The following is an 18,866-nucleotide window of genomic DNA, read 5'->3' as shown; positions in this document are numbered from 1 at the left end:
ACCTTTCAGTTTATGGGATGATGCTCCAACTAACTGAGCCATACTGGCCAGGGCAACTGACATATTTATAAGGCCCTGGATGAAGAACAAACAGAAATGTAGATTTATAAAAAGGGCTAGACAAACTGGGCTTACAAAAAATAAAAAAATCTACAACCAACAGAAAGAGCTTTTAAAATTACTTTGATAAATACCCACATATCCATTTGAAAGAGACTTCTTACAAAATACCACAAAAGTCTTTTCTGGGTCTATTCAACATTGTATCACTTACATAGAAGTATAAAGCATATGCTCATAAATGGATAGAAGGCATAAAACTGAAGGTTGAATAGACTATATAATCAAATCAAGATTAAAAAAGATCCTCAAAGATTAGGGTAATTGGCTTAAGTAAAATTTAGTAAGAATAAACAGTATTAATACCTGACATCTACAGTATGTAGCACTTTATCGATTCCAACATGCTATTTTAAAAAAACACATTATTTAAAAAAAAACAAAACCCTGAGGTGACTATTATATCCTGTCTATAGATGAAGAAACTGAAAGTTAATGAGTTTCAGCGAGTTGACCAATGTAACATTTCAGCTAGGCCAAGAATATTAATAACATCCTAATCATCTCTTTTGCAATTAGATACAAAATTCCAACTGGACTAAAGTATGGAGGAAAAATGAGTTAAGACAAATAACTGCCATTAGAAAAATTAATCAGGACCAATAAAAACAATGAAAGAAAAAGAAATACTTGCCCTAGAACAATAAGATTAGAGGGGTGTCAAACAGCAAGTTTCCAATATCTAAAACACCATCCTGCAGAAGGATTACACTTGTTCAGTATGGTCAAGTTAATCTCAATTGGCAAAAACTGTAAGTAGCCAAATTCTGGTTCAAGAAAAGAGGGTCAAAACTTTCTAAGTCATTTATGCATCATAATTGGACATATTTGACCATAAGCTAAATAAATCCATTTGCCAGAATCTTTATAAGAAAAATTAAACAGACAGTTGGACTTCATCAAATGAGACTCTACAATGGTATCAGACATTATTTCAAAATGTACAAATGAACTTCTTGGAAAAGGTGGTTTTAATTTCAGGATTATAAAATTATTTCTAAGAACAATTCTTTTTCAGTGAAGATAGGTATGTATAGAGAGGGCTTTTTTTCCCCTAAGCATTTTTATTATTAATATTTAAACAAAAGGAAACATATAAAGTATATAATAAACACCCATGTACCAACCATGCAAATTTAACAAGTTACTCTGTCTCCAGTTATTTTAAATATTATATTACATACTATTACATATTACATAACTCTTAATATCTATATGTTATGAAGTATAATAAATTAAACATATGAATGCACTACCCATCTAAAGAATGTGAACACTACCTAAATCACTTAATATTTATCTATATATTCCCCCTTACCCTATCTCTCTGCCTTCCCTACCTTCAGAAGACTTTGCTGAATCTTTATCCTACATATTCCCTTCCCTTAAAACAAAAAATTATATGTAATATTTGACAGAGGAAACAAAAACAATGGACTAAAGATAGTTAATTCAATAAATGCTGTTGGAAAAATTAAACAGATACATGCAAAAAATGAAACTAGGCCACCTTCTTACACCACACACAAGAATAAACTCAAAATGGATTAAATATTTAAATGTTAACTCAAAACCATAAGAATCCTAGAAAAACACGGGCAGTAAAATCTTGGACATTTCCTGTAGCAATAATTTTTCTGATAAATCTCCTCAGGCAAGAGAAACAAAAGCAAAAATAAACAAGTGGGACTATATTAAACTAAAAATGTTTTGCACAGCAAAGAAAACATTAATAAAATAAAAACACAACATACTGAATGGGAGGACAAATTCACCAATACATCTCATAAGGGTTTAATATTCAAAATATATAAAGAACTCAAACAACTCTACACCAAAACAACAAACAATCCAATTAAAAAATGGCCAAAGGACCTAGATAGACAGTTCTCCAAAAAGGACATACCGATGGCCAATAGACACATAAAAAGATGCTCAACATTACCAATCACTGGAGAAATGCAAATTGAAACTACAATGAAATATCACCTCACACCTGTCAGAATAGCTATCAGCAATAAATCAATAAATAACAAGTTCTGGCAAGGCTGTAGAAAAAGGGCAACCCTTCTGGACACCCCTTCTGGTGGGAATGCAGACTGGTGCAGCCACTGAGGAAAGAAAGCAGTATGGAGTTACCTCAAAAAATTCAAAATGGAACTGCCTTATGACCAAGTGATTCCACTTCTATGAATTCATCCAAACAAACCCAAAACACTAATTTGAAAGAATATATGCATCCCAATGTTCACTGCAGCATTATTTACAATCATCAAGATTTGGAAGCAACCCAAATGTGCATCATTAGATGAGTGGATAAAACAACTATGGGTCATTTACACAATGGAACACTATTTGGCTCTAAAAAAGAAGAAAATTTGACTCCTTGCGACAGCATGATCAACCTGGAGATCATTATGCTAAGTGAAATAAACCAGTCAGAGAAAGACAAGTACCATATGATTTCACTCATATGTGGAATCTAATTAACAAACCGAACTAACATGCTAAATAGAGTCAGTCTCATAGATAAAGAGCAGGATGAAAGCTTGGGGCTGAGGGTTGGGAGGCAGAGGGTTTGAGCAAAAAAAAAAAGAAAGAAAAAGAATTCACGGTCATGGACAACAGGGTGGTGATTGTGGCAGGGTAGGGGGTGGGTGTAGGTAGAAGAGGGTATGGAAGGACAAATGGTAGTGGGGGAAAAAAACCAATAAAAATGAAAAAAAAATTCTCCATTGTGTGACTGTACCACAATTTACTTAATTCATTTTTCTGTCAATGAACATTTGCATAGTGTTCGTCAGTTTTTGTTTTGTTCTGTTTTGAATCCAAGCAAGTTTGCTATGAGCATTCCTACACATGTACTGGAGTTTGTCAATGGTATATGGATCTGGGTATGCTTATTTTTAATTTAATAAGGTTAGTGCTTTCCAAAGTAACTGTACCAATTAAAAAACCCCACATTACTGAGTGAGAAGTCCAGCTGCCATATTTAGCAACACTTAATATTGTAAGATTCCTTACTTTTTCCCAACATAGCATAAAATGGTACATTTAACATGTTTTCTTAATCTGGTCTTATTTACCTTCTCTTGATTACAGTGAGGGTAATTAACTTCTTATATTTATGTGCCTTATGTAATTCCTCTAATTTTATATATTTTATTAATACATATTTTATTTTACATAGGTTGTAAAAGTACAAAACATACATCCTCCTGACCTAAACTATGGAGCATGCATAAACAGAATAGAAGGGAACACTATCAAGGAAAGATATGCCAAGAAACTTCAACTGTATTTGAAATTTTATTTTTTTAAGTTATTACAGTTTTTTCCATTACCATTTAGTCCCCTTATACTCTCCTTCCCTAGATAATCACCACCCTGTTAGCCATGTCTATGAGCTTTTTTTCCTTTTTGCTCAATCCCTCCACCCCCTAACCACCCCGCAAAAAGCTGTCATTCTGCTCTCCATCTATGAGCCTGTCTCTATTTTGCTTGTTAGGTCAGTTTGTTCATTAGATTCCACATATGAGTGAAATCATACAGTATTTGTATTTCACTGACCTGGTAAATAATGGAAAATTATCTAATTTCTTGCATATTGTCTATTTAAATGTGGGGGCATGCTGAGCATCTTTTCATAGGCTTTTCTACATTTTGGAAACTATATATTCATGTCTTTTTCACACTTTTCTATTAGATGATTTATTTTTTTCCTTATTGATTTATAGTTCTCTCCCTACTGAGTGAAATTTGCCTCTTGTGTTTTACAAATATATTTTCTTGTGATTTTTTTTTTAATTTACTTAATGGAACTTCTTTTAGAATTTATGTGTCAAATTTAGAAGTCCTTTCCTCTATGTCCTCTCAATTTTAGGTCATGCTCAGACAGTCCTTATACATGCATACAATATTAAATAATTCATACATCCTTGACTCTGTTCTTTTTAAAGTTTCTTTTTTCTTTATACCTAAAAATTGTTTTTTAAAATGTATATATCAGTGTAATGACTCAGTTTTATATTTTATATGTGGCCATTATTTACCAGGTCAGTAGAAATTTAAAAAAGTTTGGTTACAAATATTTAATGAAGCTGAGTAAAAAAACACTCAATATAAACAAATACAAAAGTTTTGGAGAACAATTTGCCATCTTGTCATCTATCCATGTTTTTTTAGATGCACACAATATCAAATCATGAATAAAATGTAGTTGTATTATTATCTGTTAAACCGTTATAACAAATATAAATAAGATAAAGCTTATAATCATCTAATTGTACTTAAAAATTATAAGACATTAGTTGATCAAATTATGGTACAAGTATGACACTGAAAAGCATGCAGACATTAAAAACAATGACAACGTCACTGATCAGCAGAGAAATCCAAGGTAAAACCACAATGAGATACCATGTCACACCTGTCAGAACGGCTATCATCAATAAATCAACGAACAAGAAATGCTAGCAAGGATGTGGAGAAAGAGGAACCCTTTTGCACTGTAGGTGGGAATGCAGATTGGTGCACCACTGTGAAAAGCAGTATGGATACCTCAAAAAATTAAAAACGGATCAGCCATTTGGCCCCGCGATCCCACTTCTGGAAACATATACGAAGGAACCCAAAACATGAATTCAAAAGAATACGTGCTCCCCTATGTTCACTGGAGCATTATTTATAATCACCAAGATAGGGAAGCAGTCCAAGTGTCCATCAGTAGATGAGTGGATAAAACAACTATGGAACATTTACACAACTGAATACTAATCATCCATAAAAAAGAAGAAAATTTTAGACTTTGCAACAGCAGGTATGAACCTGGAGAACATTATGCAAAGTGAAATAAGCCAGTCAGAGAAAGACAAATACCATATGATTTCACTCGTATGTGGAATTTAATGAACAGACTGAAATAACAAGCAATATAGAGACAGACTGACTCATAGAGTGCAGGATGACAGCTATGGAATGAGGGTTAGCGGGTAGAGGGATCAAGCAAAAAGGAAAAAGGGCTCATGGGCATGGACAACAGTGTGGTGATTGTGGGAGGAAAGAGGGGATAAGGCGGATAAATGGTAACGGAAAAAATACAATTAGAAAATAAAAACAATGAGATCAAGCCACTTATAAAAGGCATAAAAATATATCTATTTTTAAATGAATAAAAAGAGTAATTCTACTAGACTTCAAAAAAGGTATGTAACACACATATGCCTATATGCATTGACATTTTATAAAAGGGTAAAAGAGAAATTGTTATAACAGTTACATCTCTAAGAAGCTACACTGAGAGAGTCAAAAAATGGGGGAAATACTTTCATATGATTTTGTAATTCGTTAATTTTTTAACCTTGAACATAAATTACTTTTATAAATTTAGAAATAGTTGATTTTTTTAAAGCCATATTATCATTTCTTAGTGCTTCTTAAAAAACTGGGATATAATTAACATGCAACATTATATTAGTTTCAGGTGTACAATATAATGAGTCAGTATTGGTATACACTGCAAAATGATCATTACAGTAAGTCCAGTTAACATCAATTAACATACACAGTTACAAAAATTAGTTTTCTTGTGATGAGAACTTTTAGGGTCCACTCTTTCAGCAATTTTCAAATATGCAATCTAGTATTATAAACTATAGTCACCACACTATACATTACATTCCCATGACTTGTTACCTTTATTAACTGGAAGTTTGCACCCTTTGAGTCCATGATGAGGGCATTAAAAGAAATATTTATCTAGATTTTATTTTATTTTTTTCATTTTTTTTCATTTTTTTTTCCTTTTTTTCCTTTTTCTTTTTTTTTCTTTTTTTTTTCATTCCATTTCAAATATATCAGCGGTTCTACATTATATGTAAAAATCACTCAAAAAAAGCTTTTCCTTAAACGAACCAACAAAGCCCAAAGAGAGTAGAAAAAGGAAATAATAAAGATTAGAGCAAAAATAAATGAAATAAGAGTTTTAAAAAAATCAATCAATGAATACAAGAGCTGGTTCTTTGAAAACATAAACAAGATTGACAAACCTTTAACCTTATTCATCAAGAAAAAAAAAGAGCCCAAATAAATAAAATCAGAAAGGAAAGAGGAGAAATAACTGACACCAAAGAAATACAAGGAGTTGTAAGAAAATATTATGAACTATATGCCAACAAACTGGAAAACCTGGACGAAATGGATAAATTCCTAGAAACACAAAATCATGTCCTAGTCAAGAAGGCAATGTATGGAAACAAAGCTCACCTCACATAACCACATCAAAATTACAACTAAATTATAGAACAACCATCACTCAGAAATCGAGTTGAATGAAGTCTGACTAATATGGAATTAAAGAAACCACATCCATCCAGACTGGTAAGAGGGGAAGAGACACAGAACAGGCTTATCTCACATCCACAGGTGATAGATAAAATTCAGGAGGGATATCTCAAGAGCATGGAGTGCAAGGACCACACCAGGCCCCAAGCTCAGGGTTCGAGGGCTAAGAAGATAGGTCCCCATAACTTCTGGCTACAAAAAAAACAGCAGGGATTGAATCAATGGAAAAAATTTCTGGAGTCACAAGAAGTTCCCCTTAAAGAACTCATACATGGATTTACTCAGACTCACTCCTTCTGAGGGTGGCCCTGGGCAGAACACAGATTGGGACTGACCTTGGCCTGCACCACTCGGAAAGCCCCAGAGCCTGCACACCTAGTGGACAGCTACAGACCATACTGGAGCACCGCCACCCTGCTCCTGCACAGCTGATCCTCCACAGAGGGCAGAGCTTGGTGGTCAGTGGTCACAGCCAGTCCTTGCAGCTGACTGGCCTGGGTAAATACCTCCCATTTATCTTCCAACAGCAGTCAAGGCTCAACTACAAGAGGAAAGTATATGCAGCTCACTCAAAGGGCACTCCTCAAGTACCCAGCTTGGGTATAGGGGAGGCAGTGCCCCTGGACCCTACAGGACATCTATCATACCAGGCCATGCTACCAAGAAAGGAAGTCATAGCAGCTCTCCCTGATACATAAAAACAAACACAGGGAGGCTGCCAAAATGAGGAGAGAAAGAAACATGGCCCAAATGAAAAAACAGTTCAAACTTCAGAAAAAGAACTAAACAAAAGGGAAATGAGCAGTCTATCAGATGCAGAGTTTAAAACACTGGTTATAGGATGCTCAAGAAACATAGAGAGGACCTCAAAGTATAACAAAGATCCAGTCAGAAATGAAGGATACACTAATTGAAATACAGAACAATTTACAGGGAAACAGTAGAGTGAATGAATCTGAGAATCAAATCAATGATTTGGAACATAAGGAAGCAAAAAACAACCAACCATAACAAGAAGAAGAAAAAAGAATTTTAAAAAATGATGATAGTGTAAGCAGCCTCTGGGGCAACTTCAGGAAATCCAACATTATCATCCTATGGGTGCCAGAAGGAAAAGAGGATAAACAAGAAATTGGAAATCTATTTGAAAAAGTAGTAAAACTTCCCTAATTGGGTAACTTAAATAGACATGCAAGTCCAGGAAGCACAGAGAGTCCCAAACAAGATGGATGCAAAGAGTTCTACACATCAGAATTAAAATGCTGAAGGCTGAAGATAAAGAGAGAATCTTAAAAGCAGCAAGAGAAAAGAAGGTAGTTACCTACAGGGGAGTTCCCATAAGACTGTCAGCTGATTTCTCAAAAGAAACTTTGCAAGCTAGGTTTGGCAAGGAATATTCAAAGTCATGAAAAGCTGGAACCCACAGCCAAGACTGCTCCACCCAGCAAAGATATCATTTAGAATCAAAGGGCAGATAAAGAGCTTCCCAGACAAGAAGAAAACTAAATGAGTTTATCATCACGAACTATTATTATATGAAATATTAAAGGGACTAATTTAAGAGAAAGAAGATCAAAACTAAGAACAATAAAATGGCAACAAATACATATCTAACAACGACTGAATCTAAAACACAAACTAGGCAATCAGGAAGAACAGAGACAGAATTGTGGATTCAGAGAGTGTTTTGATGGTTGCCAGGTGGGAGGGGGGTGTGAGAGAACGGGTGAAGAGGTGAGGGGATTAAGTACAAATAGGTAGTTACAGAATAGCCATGGGGATGTCAAGCACAGTATAGGAAACAGAGTCACCGAAGAACTTATATGCATGATCCATGGGCATGAACAATGGTGTGGGGATTGCCTGAGGGAATGGGGGGGGGTTCCAGGAAGAGGGGTTACGGGGGGGGGAAACTGGGACAGCTGTAATAGCATAATCAAACAAAAGCCCTGGCCTGGATGGCTATCAGTAAAATAGCAGGATACAAAATTAATATCCAGAAAGCAGGTACATTTTTATATGCAAATAATGAACTAGCCAAAAGGGAAATTAAGAAAACAATCCCTTTCACAATTGCTTCAAAAAGAATAAAATACCTAGGAATAAATCTAAACAAGGATGTAAAAGATCTGTACGCAGAAAATTGTAAGACACCAAAGAGAGAAATTGAAGAATACAAATAACTGGAAGCACAAACCGTGTTCATGGATAGGAAGACTGAATGTCATTAAAATGTCCATACTACCCAAAGCAATCTATAGAGTCAACGCAATCCGTATCAACATTCTAATGACGTATTTCACAGAACTAGAACAAATATTTCAAAAATTTATATAGAGGCCAAACTTTTTGAATGGTGGTACAACTCTCTCTCCCAAAGACAGTTCAGTATTATTATTTTAACTAAAAATAACTGCTGACACATTGAAAATCAGTAGCAAAGTTATAGCAACAGTCTATAGCGGAAATAACAGGAGGTTTGAAGGCAAGCAAAAACTCAAGTTCCATAACATGTTTTGCAAAGCTAAAGTGTTTCAAATTCCCCAGTTAAGAAGCAATATAGGGAGTTTCTTACAAGCTAACCATATATCCAGCTGTTGTGTTCTAAATGAGTTGCAAGCTTACATCCACACAAAATCCTGTATGTGAACATGTATACCAGCTTCATTTTAATTAATAAAAACTGGGAAAAAAACAAGATGTCTTTCTTCGATAATTACATAAACAAATTGTGGTACATCCAGACAATGAAATATTATTCAGAGATAAAAAGAAGTGAGCTATCAAGCAACAAAATAAAATTGAGGAATTTTAAACGCGTATAGTAAGTGAAAGAATCAAGTCTTAAAACAGGTACATACTGTTAATTCCAACTACATGACATTCTCGTAAAGGCAAAACTGTAGAAGCAGTAAAAAGATCAGTCGTAGCCAGGAGTATGGAAAAATGAAGAGGTGGAACACAGGACATTTTAATCCAGTGAAACTATACTGTAATGGTGGATCTATATCATTAAGCACTGTGGGGCAAAGGTGTCTTTACAATTGTTTGTATGGGAAATAGTACAATAATTAATAAATACTAATACAAGAATAAACTCTGTTCATGTACGTATAACTATTCACCTACTTTTGCCCTACCCTGTACATTTAGCAAAACCCACAGAGTGTACAACACAAAGGCTGAAGCCTAATGTAAACTATGGGCTTTAATAATGATGTATATCAAGTCCTGGCTGGTGTAGCTCAGTGGACTGAGTGCCAGCCTGTGAACAGAAAGGTCACTGGTTCGTTCCCAGTCAGGGCACATGCTTGGGTTGCAGGCCAGCTCTCCAGTTGGGGGAATATGAGAGGCAATCAATTGATATATCTCTCACACATTAATGTTTCTCTCCCTCTCTCTTTCCCTTCCTTCCCCTCTCTCTAAAAGTAAATAAAATGTATAATTATTTTTTAAAAAATGATGTATCAACACTGGTTCATCAGTTTTAACAAATGTACTGCAACAATACAAGATGTTAATAATACATAAAAGGGGAAACTATGGTCAGAAAGGGGGAGACTGCCATATTTTGCCATGTATAATGCGTACATTTTGCGCAAATTTTTGAGGGAAAAATAAGGATGCGCATTACATATGGGTAGTACTAAAACATGGGAGCACATGCTGCACAGCAAAACACAGTATATGAGAACTGTCTGTACTTTCTGTTCTATTTCTCTAAAACCCCAAAAATGTTTAAAAAAGAAAATCCATGAATAGCAAAGCTATATGGGGGATCTCAAAGGTCCATGAAAGGGAAGATCCCAGAGGAGTGTGGCTAGGAGTTCTAGTTAAGGTGAGACAGAAACAGGAGATAAGAAGTAGCATCGGAAGGGTAGGCCCAATACCAGATGCACTAGCTTGGCTGGGGAAGGGCCTTGTGAACAAGGGATACTCTTGGTAAACTCACATTGATCCATATTTTGGATCACTTATCCAAGCTCAGGCATTCTTCAAGTCTTGGTTAACTGGAATGTTTCTCACTTCAGGGTCAAAAGTGGCCAATGGAAAGGAACCAAAATAAACACCTAACTATGTGTCAAGGTTAACCTGGGAAATTATGTGAGCTGTTAACTGAACTGCTTCTCTGAATCAGCAGGTACTCTAGTTTTAGAATCTCACAGGAGGCAACCTGAAGTTCGGATTCTTCTCAGAATGGAACGAGGCAATTCTGAATATATCATAAAAAAATAAGAGTCTCAAGCTTTGGAAAGAGCCAAAATGTCAGAGCTTTGTCCACATGCATGTGACAACCTGATAACTATCAAACAAATTCAGCATGTGTCCATCAGAATCCCAGACTATTGATAAATCTCAGGATTCATCTGATTTAAGAAAAATCTTCCTGAGTCACCTTGGTGTTCTTTACCTAGTCAAATCTGAGTGTCTTTTCCCTGTATCTGTTCATATGATATATATGCCCCCCACCAATGATAAATGAAAGGATGACCTTGCTCTTTGGGAAAGACAACTGTGAAAGAAGTAGCTATGAGTGTGGAAAACAAAAGCCACCTAAAATTCCCCCACCAAAACAGTCTGTGGAAGGCCTTTATCTGGAGGCCTGGAACAGATCCTGAATCCTCAGAACCCCAGAAGCTTGTGATATGGAACCTCAAGATCTCTCTTGATGTGGTTCTTTAAATAACCATACCAACCATGGTCTTCTCCAATGCCTTTGTTCTTACCACCATCTTTCTTACTACGAAGTTCCACACTCCATGAGGCAACTATCTCATTGCCTCCTTGGCCATAACCAACCTCTTGGGTTTCATCTTGGCCACATGCATCGACATCACATATACCAGCATACCCACACCTAGAAATGGAGCCAAATCCTAGGTGACATCTGACTGTGTTCTGGCATCTATGTGCTGCATGTCCTCCACCTTGCATTGTGGTATCATTGCTCTGAACAAGAACTGAGCCATCACCCATGCCAAGGAGTACAATAAACGTCAGCAACAGGTCCTCCATGGTCACCGTCGTCTGGGCCATCTTCATCTGCATGCATCCTATCACTCTTCTCTCAAATCTTCTACACTAACTACTCCACATGTGCTTGTCTTCTACATCCTGTCCATGCTGCATATCATCCTCTACACAGCCTCCTGAAGCCACCATCACTTCACCAGCGCCCAATTCGCCACGGTTCACTCTACTCCCACAACCCTGGCCTCTAGAAGCACTCAACCAACTCCCCCTGTTTGCCAACCACATGAAAATCAAGTATGCTAGTAGTATCCTAGAGCAAGAGTGTATTTGTAGCTCGAGAAAAGAGAGCCATAATATAATTAGAGTTCTTTTGAACCATAAACTGTCTCTAAAACCACCGTTCCTTTTGTTTATTTCACATGAATCTAAAAACATAGGCTATTTTTATTTAATCCCCAAACAATGGTCCAAAAATACATCAGAAATGCTGATTGTGCTCATCTTCATTTATATGGCAAAATATGTAGACAGAACATAAAGGCTCTAAAAACTAAAAATGACAGGCACAGAGGTAAATATCTAAAGAAAATCAGTAATAATTTACACCAGTTTTGAAAGCAGCTGTGTTATACCTATTTAATAACTATATGAAGACAAATATGAGTCTGTAAGATGACAAATCAGTGAGACAGTATAGTGCACTAGAAAGAGCAAACATACAGGCCTTCCATGCCTCCTGTAAAAAATAAAAAGGACAAAGAATAACACACACGACATTTTTATGATGTTCTAGTGTCAAAAAGTTTTAACACCAACTTCTGGTAAAGATGGCAGAGTAGAGCTCTGGCCTGTGTGGCTCAGTTGGTTGGTAATCATCCCGCAAAACAAAAAGTCGCCAATTCAATTCCTGGTCAGGGCATAAATCTGGGTTGCAAGTTTGGTCCCCAGTCAGGGCACATATGAAAGGCAACCTATCAATGTTTCTCTCTCACATCAGTGTTTCTCCCCTTCTCTTTCTCCCTCCCTTTCCCTCTTTCTAAAAATAAATAAATGAAACATTTTTTTAAAAAGATGGTGGAGTAGGTAAACACTGCACACCTTCTCCCATTACAACTAAATTATACAACTGCCTTGAGAACTACCTGAAGACTAGCTAAACAGAACTATTAACTAAGGATATAAAAAAGAAGTCACATCAAGACGGGTGGAAGGGGTGAAGACACAAAACAAGCTGATCTCACACTCACATGTGGCAATTAAGAATTGGAAAGGATGTCTTGGCTGAGGAGTTATCCACTGAGGAGTAAGGGGTCCCAGCCCCACAATGGGTTCCCCAGACCTGACTACCAGTATAGGAAGAGTCCCCACAGTATCTGCCTATAAAAATCATTGGAAATTGTGTCTGGGTGAGAAAGAGGGATGCTATAGACCCAGGCATCCTCTTAAAGGGTCAGAGCAAAGACTTCCTCACATATATACACTCACCCTGGGCTCTGGGAAAGAAACAGCCACTCAGAAAGTACCAGGGACAGATGGGGAGGAACTGAACTGTCTGTGAAATACAGGGGTGGGCAAAACTAGGTTTACAGTTGTGACTACATGAAACAGAGAGTCTCTTTCTTTGTTGAGCTCTCCCCCCACACAACCAGCAGTCACAGACTGGTGCCAAATCTGAATCTATGTTAACATGGCTAATACTGCTCTTGCCTCCCCCTGGTGATTCCCTGAAACTCTGCCCCACCCAAATCATGAACTTACCCACACCTCTTTTAGTGGCTCTTCCACACAAGTGACTGGCCTCAGCCCACACTGCAGACTTTCTTAAAACATCATACAAGCAGCAGGTGGCTTTGGTGTGCCCTGTACCTCTTGTTAAGCGGCCCTACACCGGGCACTAATGTCAACTGGCCTCACTGCACAGCACAGCATCTCCCACAAGCTTCCAAGCTGAGCACAGGCAACTGCCAACTACACATTACTTTGTAGCTCTTACCAGGTGGCCCTGGGCTGGGGTTAGGCAGCAGTTAACCTACACCAAAGCCCCTCCCCAGGGGCCCCAGAACCAACACACTCAGTGACAGCCTTCAGACCAAACTAGACCAGTTGATTAGCTCCAAAGTGACAAAGCCAAAGGGTGAACTCAGCAGGCACCAAGGCCCTATTAAAGTGAGCCCCACTCCATGCGACATGTGCACTGTAGCCATGGCCACTCCTCACAGCCAGGTCAATCCCATTTACTAACGTGCCGATAGCAATCAAGGCTCAGCTACAACAGAAAGGCATACATAACCCATCAAAGAGACAACCCTGGAGAACCTGGCTCAGATGACCAGGGAGACTGCACTTTAAGTCCACTCTGGCAACACTGGGAGACATAGCAAATCTACTTAACTAACAGAAGCAAACACAGGGAAGAAGCCAAAATGGAGAGACACAGAAACATGTCCCACAGTGAAAGAACAGAACTCCAAAAAAAGAACTAAAAAAAATGGAGGCAAGCAATCTTAAAGATACAGAATACAAAACACTGTTTATAAGAATGCTCAGGGAACTTAGGAAAAGACCAGATGAACTCAGTGAGTACTTATACAGAGATAGAAATCAGAAAAAGAAACCAGTCAAAAATGAAGAATACAATAACTAAAATGAAGAATACATTAGATGGAAACAACATCAGATTAGATAAAGCAGGGGATCAAATGAGCGACTTGAAAGCCAAGGTAGCAGAAAACACTCATTTAAAACAGTAAAAACAAAAAAGGAATCGCCCTGAAAAAAACTGAGGATAGTTTAAAGGACCTTTGGGACAACATCAAACACACCAACATTCACATCATAGGGGTACCAGAATAAGAAGAGGGTGAGCAAACATGAGTTTATTTGAAGATATAATGACTGAAAATTTCCCTAATCTGGTGAAAGAAATAAACATGTAAGTCCAGGAAACACAGAAAAACCCAAACAAAATAGAGCCAAAGAAACCTGTATCAAAACACATCATATTTAAAATGCCAAAAGTTAAAGACAAAGAAGGAATATAAAAAGCAGCAAGAGAAAGATATTTTCCTGCAAGCATTTCTCAACACAAATTTTGGAGGCCAGGAGCAATTGGCAGGATGTGTTCAAAGGGATGAAAAGTATATACCATGCTCACAGATAGAAAGAATCAATATCCTTAAAATGTCCTTACTACCTAAAGTAATACACAGATTCAGTGAAATCTTTATTAAAATACCGATGGCATTTTTCACAGAACTAGAAGAAAAATCCTCAGATTTACACAGAATCACACAAAAAAGCCCATAGCCAAAGGAATCTTGAGAAAGAAGAACAAAGAAGAAGGTATCACATTACCTGAAATCAAACTGCACTACAAGGTATAGTATCAAAACAGCATGGCACTGGCATAAAAACAGACGCATAGATCAATGCAACAGAATAAAGATCCCAGAAATAAACCCACACCAATATGGTCAATTATTTCACAAAGGATCCAAGAACATACAATGGGGTAAAAAGAGTCTATTCAATAAATGGTGTTGGGAAAATTGGATAGATACATACAAAAAAAAAAAAAGAAAAAAGAAACTTGGCCACCTTCTTACACCATATACAGGGATTGGCAAAGTGGGTTTACAGTTGTTCATATGGACAAATACAAATTAATAAATAATACAAGAATAAACTCTTGTACTCACAACTATAAACCTACTTTTGCTGATGCCACATAGCAATAAACTCAAAATGGATTCAACACTTAAGGCTTGAAACCATGAAACTCCTAGAAGAAAACATGGGCGATAAAACCTCTGACATTTCTCTCTTAGCAGTATTTTTTCTTATATATATCCTCAGGGACAGGAACAAAAGAAAAAGTAAACACATGGGACTACATCAAACTAAAAAGTTTTTGCACAGCAAAGGAAACCATCAATGAAACAAAAAAGACAGCCTACTGAATGGGAGAACATATTTACATATGATACATCTGATAAGAATATCAAAAATCTATAAAAAATGTATATAACTTAACATCAGAAAAACAAACAATCCCATTTTAAAATGGGCAGAGGATCTAAGTAGACACTGCTCCAAAGAGAAGAGACAGATGGCCAACAGACATGAAAAGATGCTTGACATCATTAATGGTCAAAGAAATACAAATGAAAACCACAATGAGGTATCTCCTCACTCTTGTCAGAATACTTATTATTAATAAATCAACAAACAGGAACTCCTGGTGAAGATGTGGGAAAAGGGAACCTTTATACATTGTTAGTGGGCACATTGGTGTAGCCACTATGGAAAACAGTACGCAGGTTCATAAAAATTTAAAAATAGAACTACCATATGAACCAGCAATCCAGTTTCCAGTATTTAACCAAAGAAATCCAAGACACTAATTCAAAAAGACACATGCATCCCACTATTTACAATAGCCAAGATATGGATATAACCTAAGTGTCCATCAATAGATGACTAGATAAAGAAGATGTAGTACATATATAAAATGGAGTATTACCCAGCAATTAAAAAAAGGTGAAATCTTACCATTTGCAACACTGTGAATGGACCTAGAGGGAATTATGCTTAGTGAAATTAAGACAGAAAAAGAAAAAACACCATGATTTCACTTACATGTGGAATCTAAAAAACAAAATAAACAAACAAAACAGAAACAGACTGATAGATACAGAGAACAAACTGATGGTTGTTGGAGGGGGCTTAGGGACTGGGTAAAAAGGTGAAAGGATTAAGAAGTACAAAATGACACAAAATAGTCATGAGATGTAAAGTACAGAATAGGGAACAGAGTCAATAATATAACTATGTATGGTGTAAGGTGGATACTAGACTTACTGGGGGAATCACCTCATCAGTTATACAAATATCTAACCATTATGCTGCACACTTGAGACTAATATAAAATTAAATGTCAACGGCAACTTCGAAAATTTTAAAATTAATTTTAAAAAGAAAAATAAAGAAGTATTAAAACTAGACAGAAGTGGTGGCAGTACACTAAATGCTTTTTTGGATTGTTTAAAATGATTTATCCTGTTATATGTATATTTCACCTCAGTAAACAATAAATACATTAAAAAGTTTATTTAAAGTAATGTTTTAATGCTTATTGCCATCTAATACTACAATGGGGGAAGTGCTGTAAAGGGAAAAAGCTGCCTTTTGGAGTAAGACCAACCTTATGTCAAACTATGAAGTTACCTCTTTTTAAAAGCTAAACAAATTTGTACAAATTATGTCTGAAGTTTCTTTTGGGTTTCTTTTTGTTTAGGTGATAGGAATAGAGAAGCATGGGGCGTAGGATGCCAAGGTGTAAAAGTGTTTCCTTAGTAAGTACTGAAATTATTTAATGGGTCAGGACCAGCATTTTTTAAATTCCTTTAAGAAATGGTAAAACATAGTTCAAAGTATTCTCATAAGTTAAAGTATATTTGATGAAAGGTTTAGCTATAGCCTCTAAAGACCTATACTACATGTGGATACAGATGAATGTGTCCACTGAGCCACATGTAAAATACATGACTTATTATGTGTCATGGTCTAAAAATTTAGCTCCTGATTTGAGATAGATCAATCAATATCTAAAGACACTGCCAAATGAATGGATGAACTAAACAAGATTAGAGATATAAAGTGGCTAGCATAAGTATTGCCATTCTATTTTTGGGAATTGTGATTATTTCAGGAAAATAAGTTTTAATCCTAACTTCTAACCTCCAGTCACAGTTAAAAATTTTTTAAAACAATGTATACCTAGTTAAAAATAAGATATGTATCACTTCCAAACAGCTTTTGGGTTCTAACCTATATACTTGTTACTTAGCAAAATCCACCATTACAAATGCATGTCTTCTCATGTAACAATTCTGCTTCAAGGAATTTACCTATAAATATACTCCATATATGTATACATTAAACATGTACAATACTTTGTAACTGCAGCATTACTTAGGTAAAAGCAGAAATTTTAAGCAAACCAAACATCCCCTGGTAGAAACCTTGTTAAACACATTAAAGTATGTCTATACAGTGTTTTCAGTAACAATGAGTAAACCCTTGGAAGAACTCCAAAATATATTAACAGAAGAAAAAGAAAGAAACAGGCCATAAGGAATGGTAACATCTGGGTTAAAAGAAACATTTTTGTGGAAAAAAGTAAAAAGAGGTAAAAGTAAAAAGAATATTTCTGTGTATAGGTAGACTGTTTCTGGAAGAATATATAAAAAACAAGTAAGGGAAAGTAAGCAGTTGGGAGAAAACAGTGAGGAAAAATATATATATATATTTATATCTAGACACACATATACATACACATGCATAAAAATTTAAAACATATTAGCATCAACTAACAAGATGTATTCAACTGATATTTAGAGGGATCAAATTTTTATGTTTACCTATAGGAAGTAAATGGAAAACCAAACTAATATAAAATAGGACAAATACAGGACATGGTCCTCTGTATATAAAAGAAAAGCTGATCTTGAGGTTTAGAAAAGAGTTTTATTCCCTGGCTATTGTTAAAAGTTAAAAATAAACTAGGATAATGTCAAATATTTCTAATCCATCATATCATCTCAATGGAGATGAATAATAACTACCAGTGTCCACTATACTGTTACCTCAAGGGCATCCATTAATTAAGCTAAAAAAGAAAAAAATAATTAGTACTTATTTATTCCAAAGTTAGCCTCTTTCCAATAATGATTAAGGTAAAATGAAATTCTTCCTTCCTTTGACACATGTACACTATATATTAATTTTAATAGCATGTTTTCCATTCAAAACTTTAGTGTTATTAATCATGTAGATAAGTTGCAACCATCCCAAGTCCATGTCATTACAGTTCCAAGACAGAAGTAGAAGAATGTCAATGTAAACACTGACAATTTACAAGGCACTTTTCAGAAACAATAGCATGCAAAATACTAGTGAAGATACGAATGGTGTTTACTCAATAATTCTAAAAACTGAATATGCTGAGCAGTTTTAAGAATTTACCTATTGCAGTAATAGTTTCAAGTACTAATCACAAAAATATAAACAGAAATGAGAAAGACATTTTGACAACATTTAGGTACAACTCAGTGGTATGTATATATGATGTATGCCAGATGAACACAGAACACCTGCGCTTACCTTCTTCTGAAGAACATTAACCTTCCGCTCCTTAACATCCAGCATGTCCTTGAGGTCATGTATTTCACCAGCTTGTGTTCCCTTCTCCTCAGCCATATCCTGAATTTGTTTTGTCTTCTTATTAAGCATGGTTTCCTTTTCTTCCAAACGCAATCGAAGAGCATCCACCTGAGAATGTAAGATTTTTACAAATGATAAAGAGAACTCCCTCCAAATACATGTGTTTAGTTGCCTAAATGCTACTTTAGAACTTTCATTAGAATCAA

At 35.9% G+C, this 18,866-nt stretch overlaps 1 protein-coding gene across 6 annotated transcripts in view; it reads right to left on the bottom strand.

The window, feature by feature from the left end:
• Positions 1 to 18,866, bottom strand: part of ERC1 (ELKS/RAB6-interacting/CAST family member 1) — a 565,692-nt gene that overhangs the window by 386,822 nt on the left and 160,004 nt on the right. For all 6 annotated transcript variants that reach the window (XM_054577182.1, XM_054577180.1, XM_054577185.1 and 3 more), the window contains one exon: positions 18,601 to 18,768. In XM_054577182.1, the coding sequence (XP_054433157.1) occupies positions 18,601 to 18,768 (168 nt within the window). The remainder of the gene's footprint in view (positions 1 to 18,600; positions 18,769 to 18,866) is intronic.

This window comes from Pteronotus mesoamericanus, unplaced genomic scaffold, assembly GCF_021234165.1.
Source record: "Pteronotus mesoamericanus isolate MK-2021 breed Mesoamerican mustached bat unplaced genomic scaffold, CSHL_Meso_final contig_41, whole genome shotgun sequence".
In the NCBI taxonomy this organism is placed as follows: domain Eukaryota; kingdom Metazoa; phylum Chordata; class Mammalia; order Chiroptera; family Mormoopidae; genus Pteronotus; species Pteronotus mesoamericanus.
Note: the sequence above shows the minus strand (reverse complement) of the source record. Positions and strands in the feature narration are given on the sequence as shown.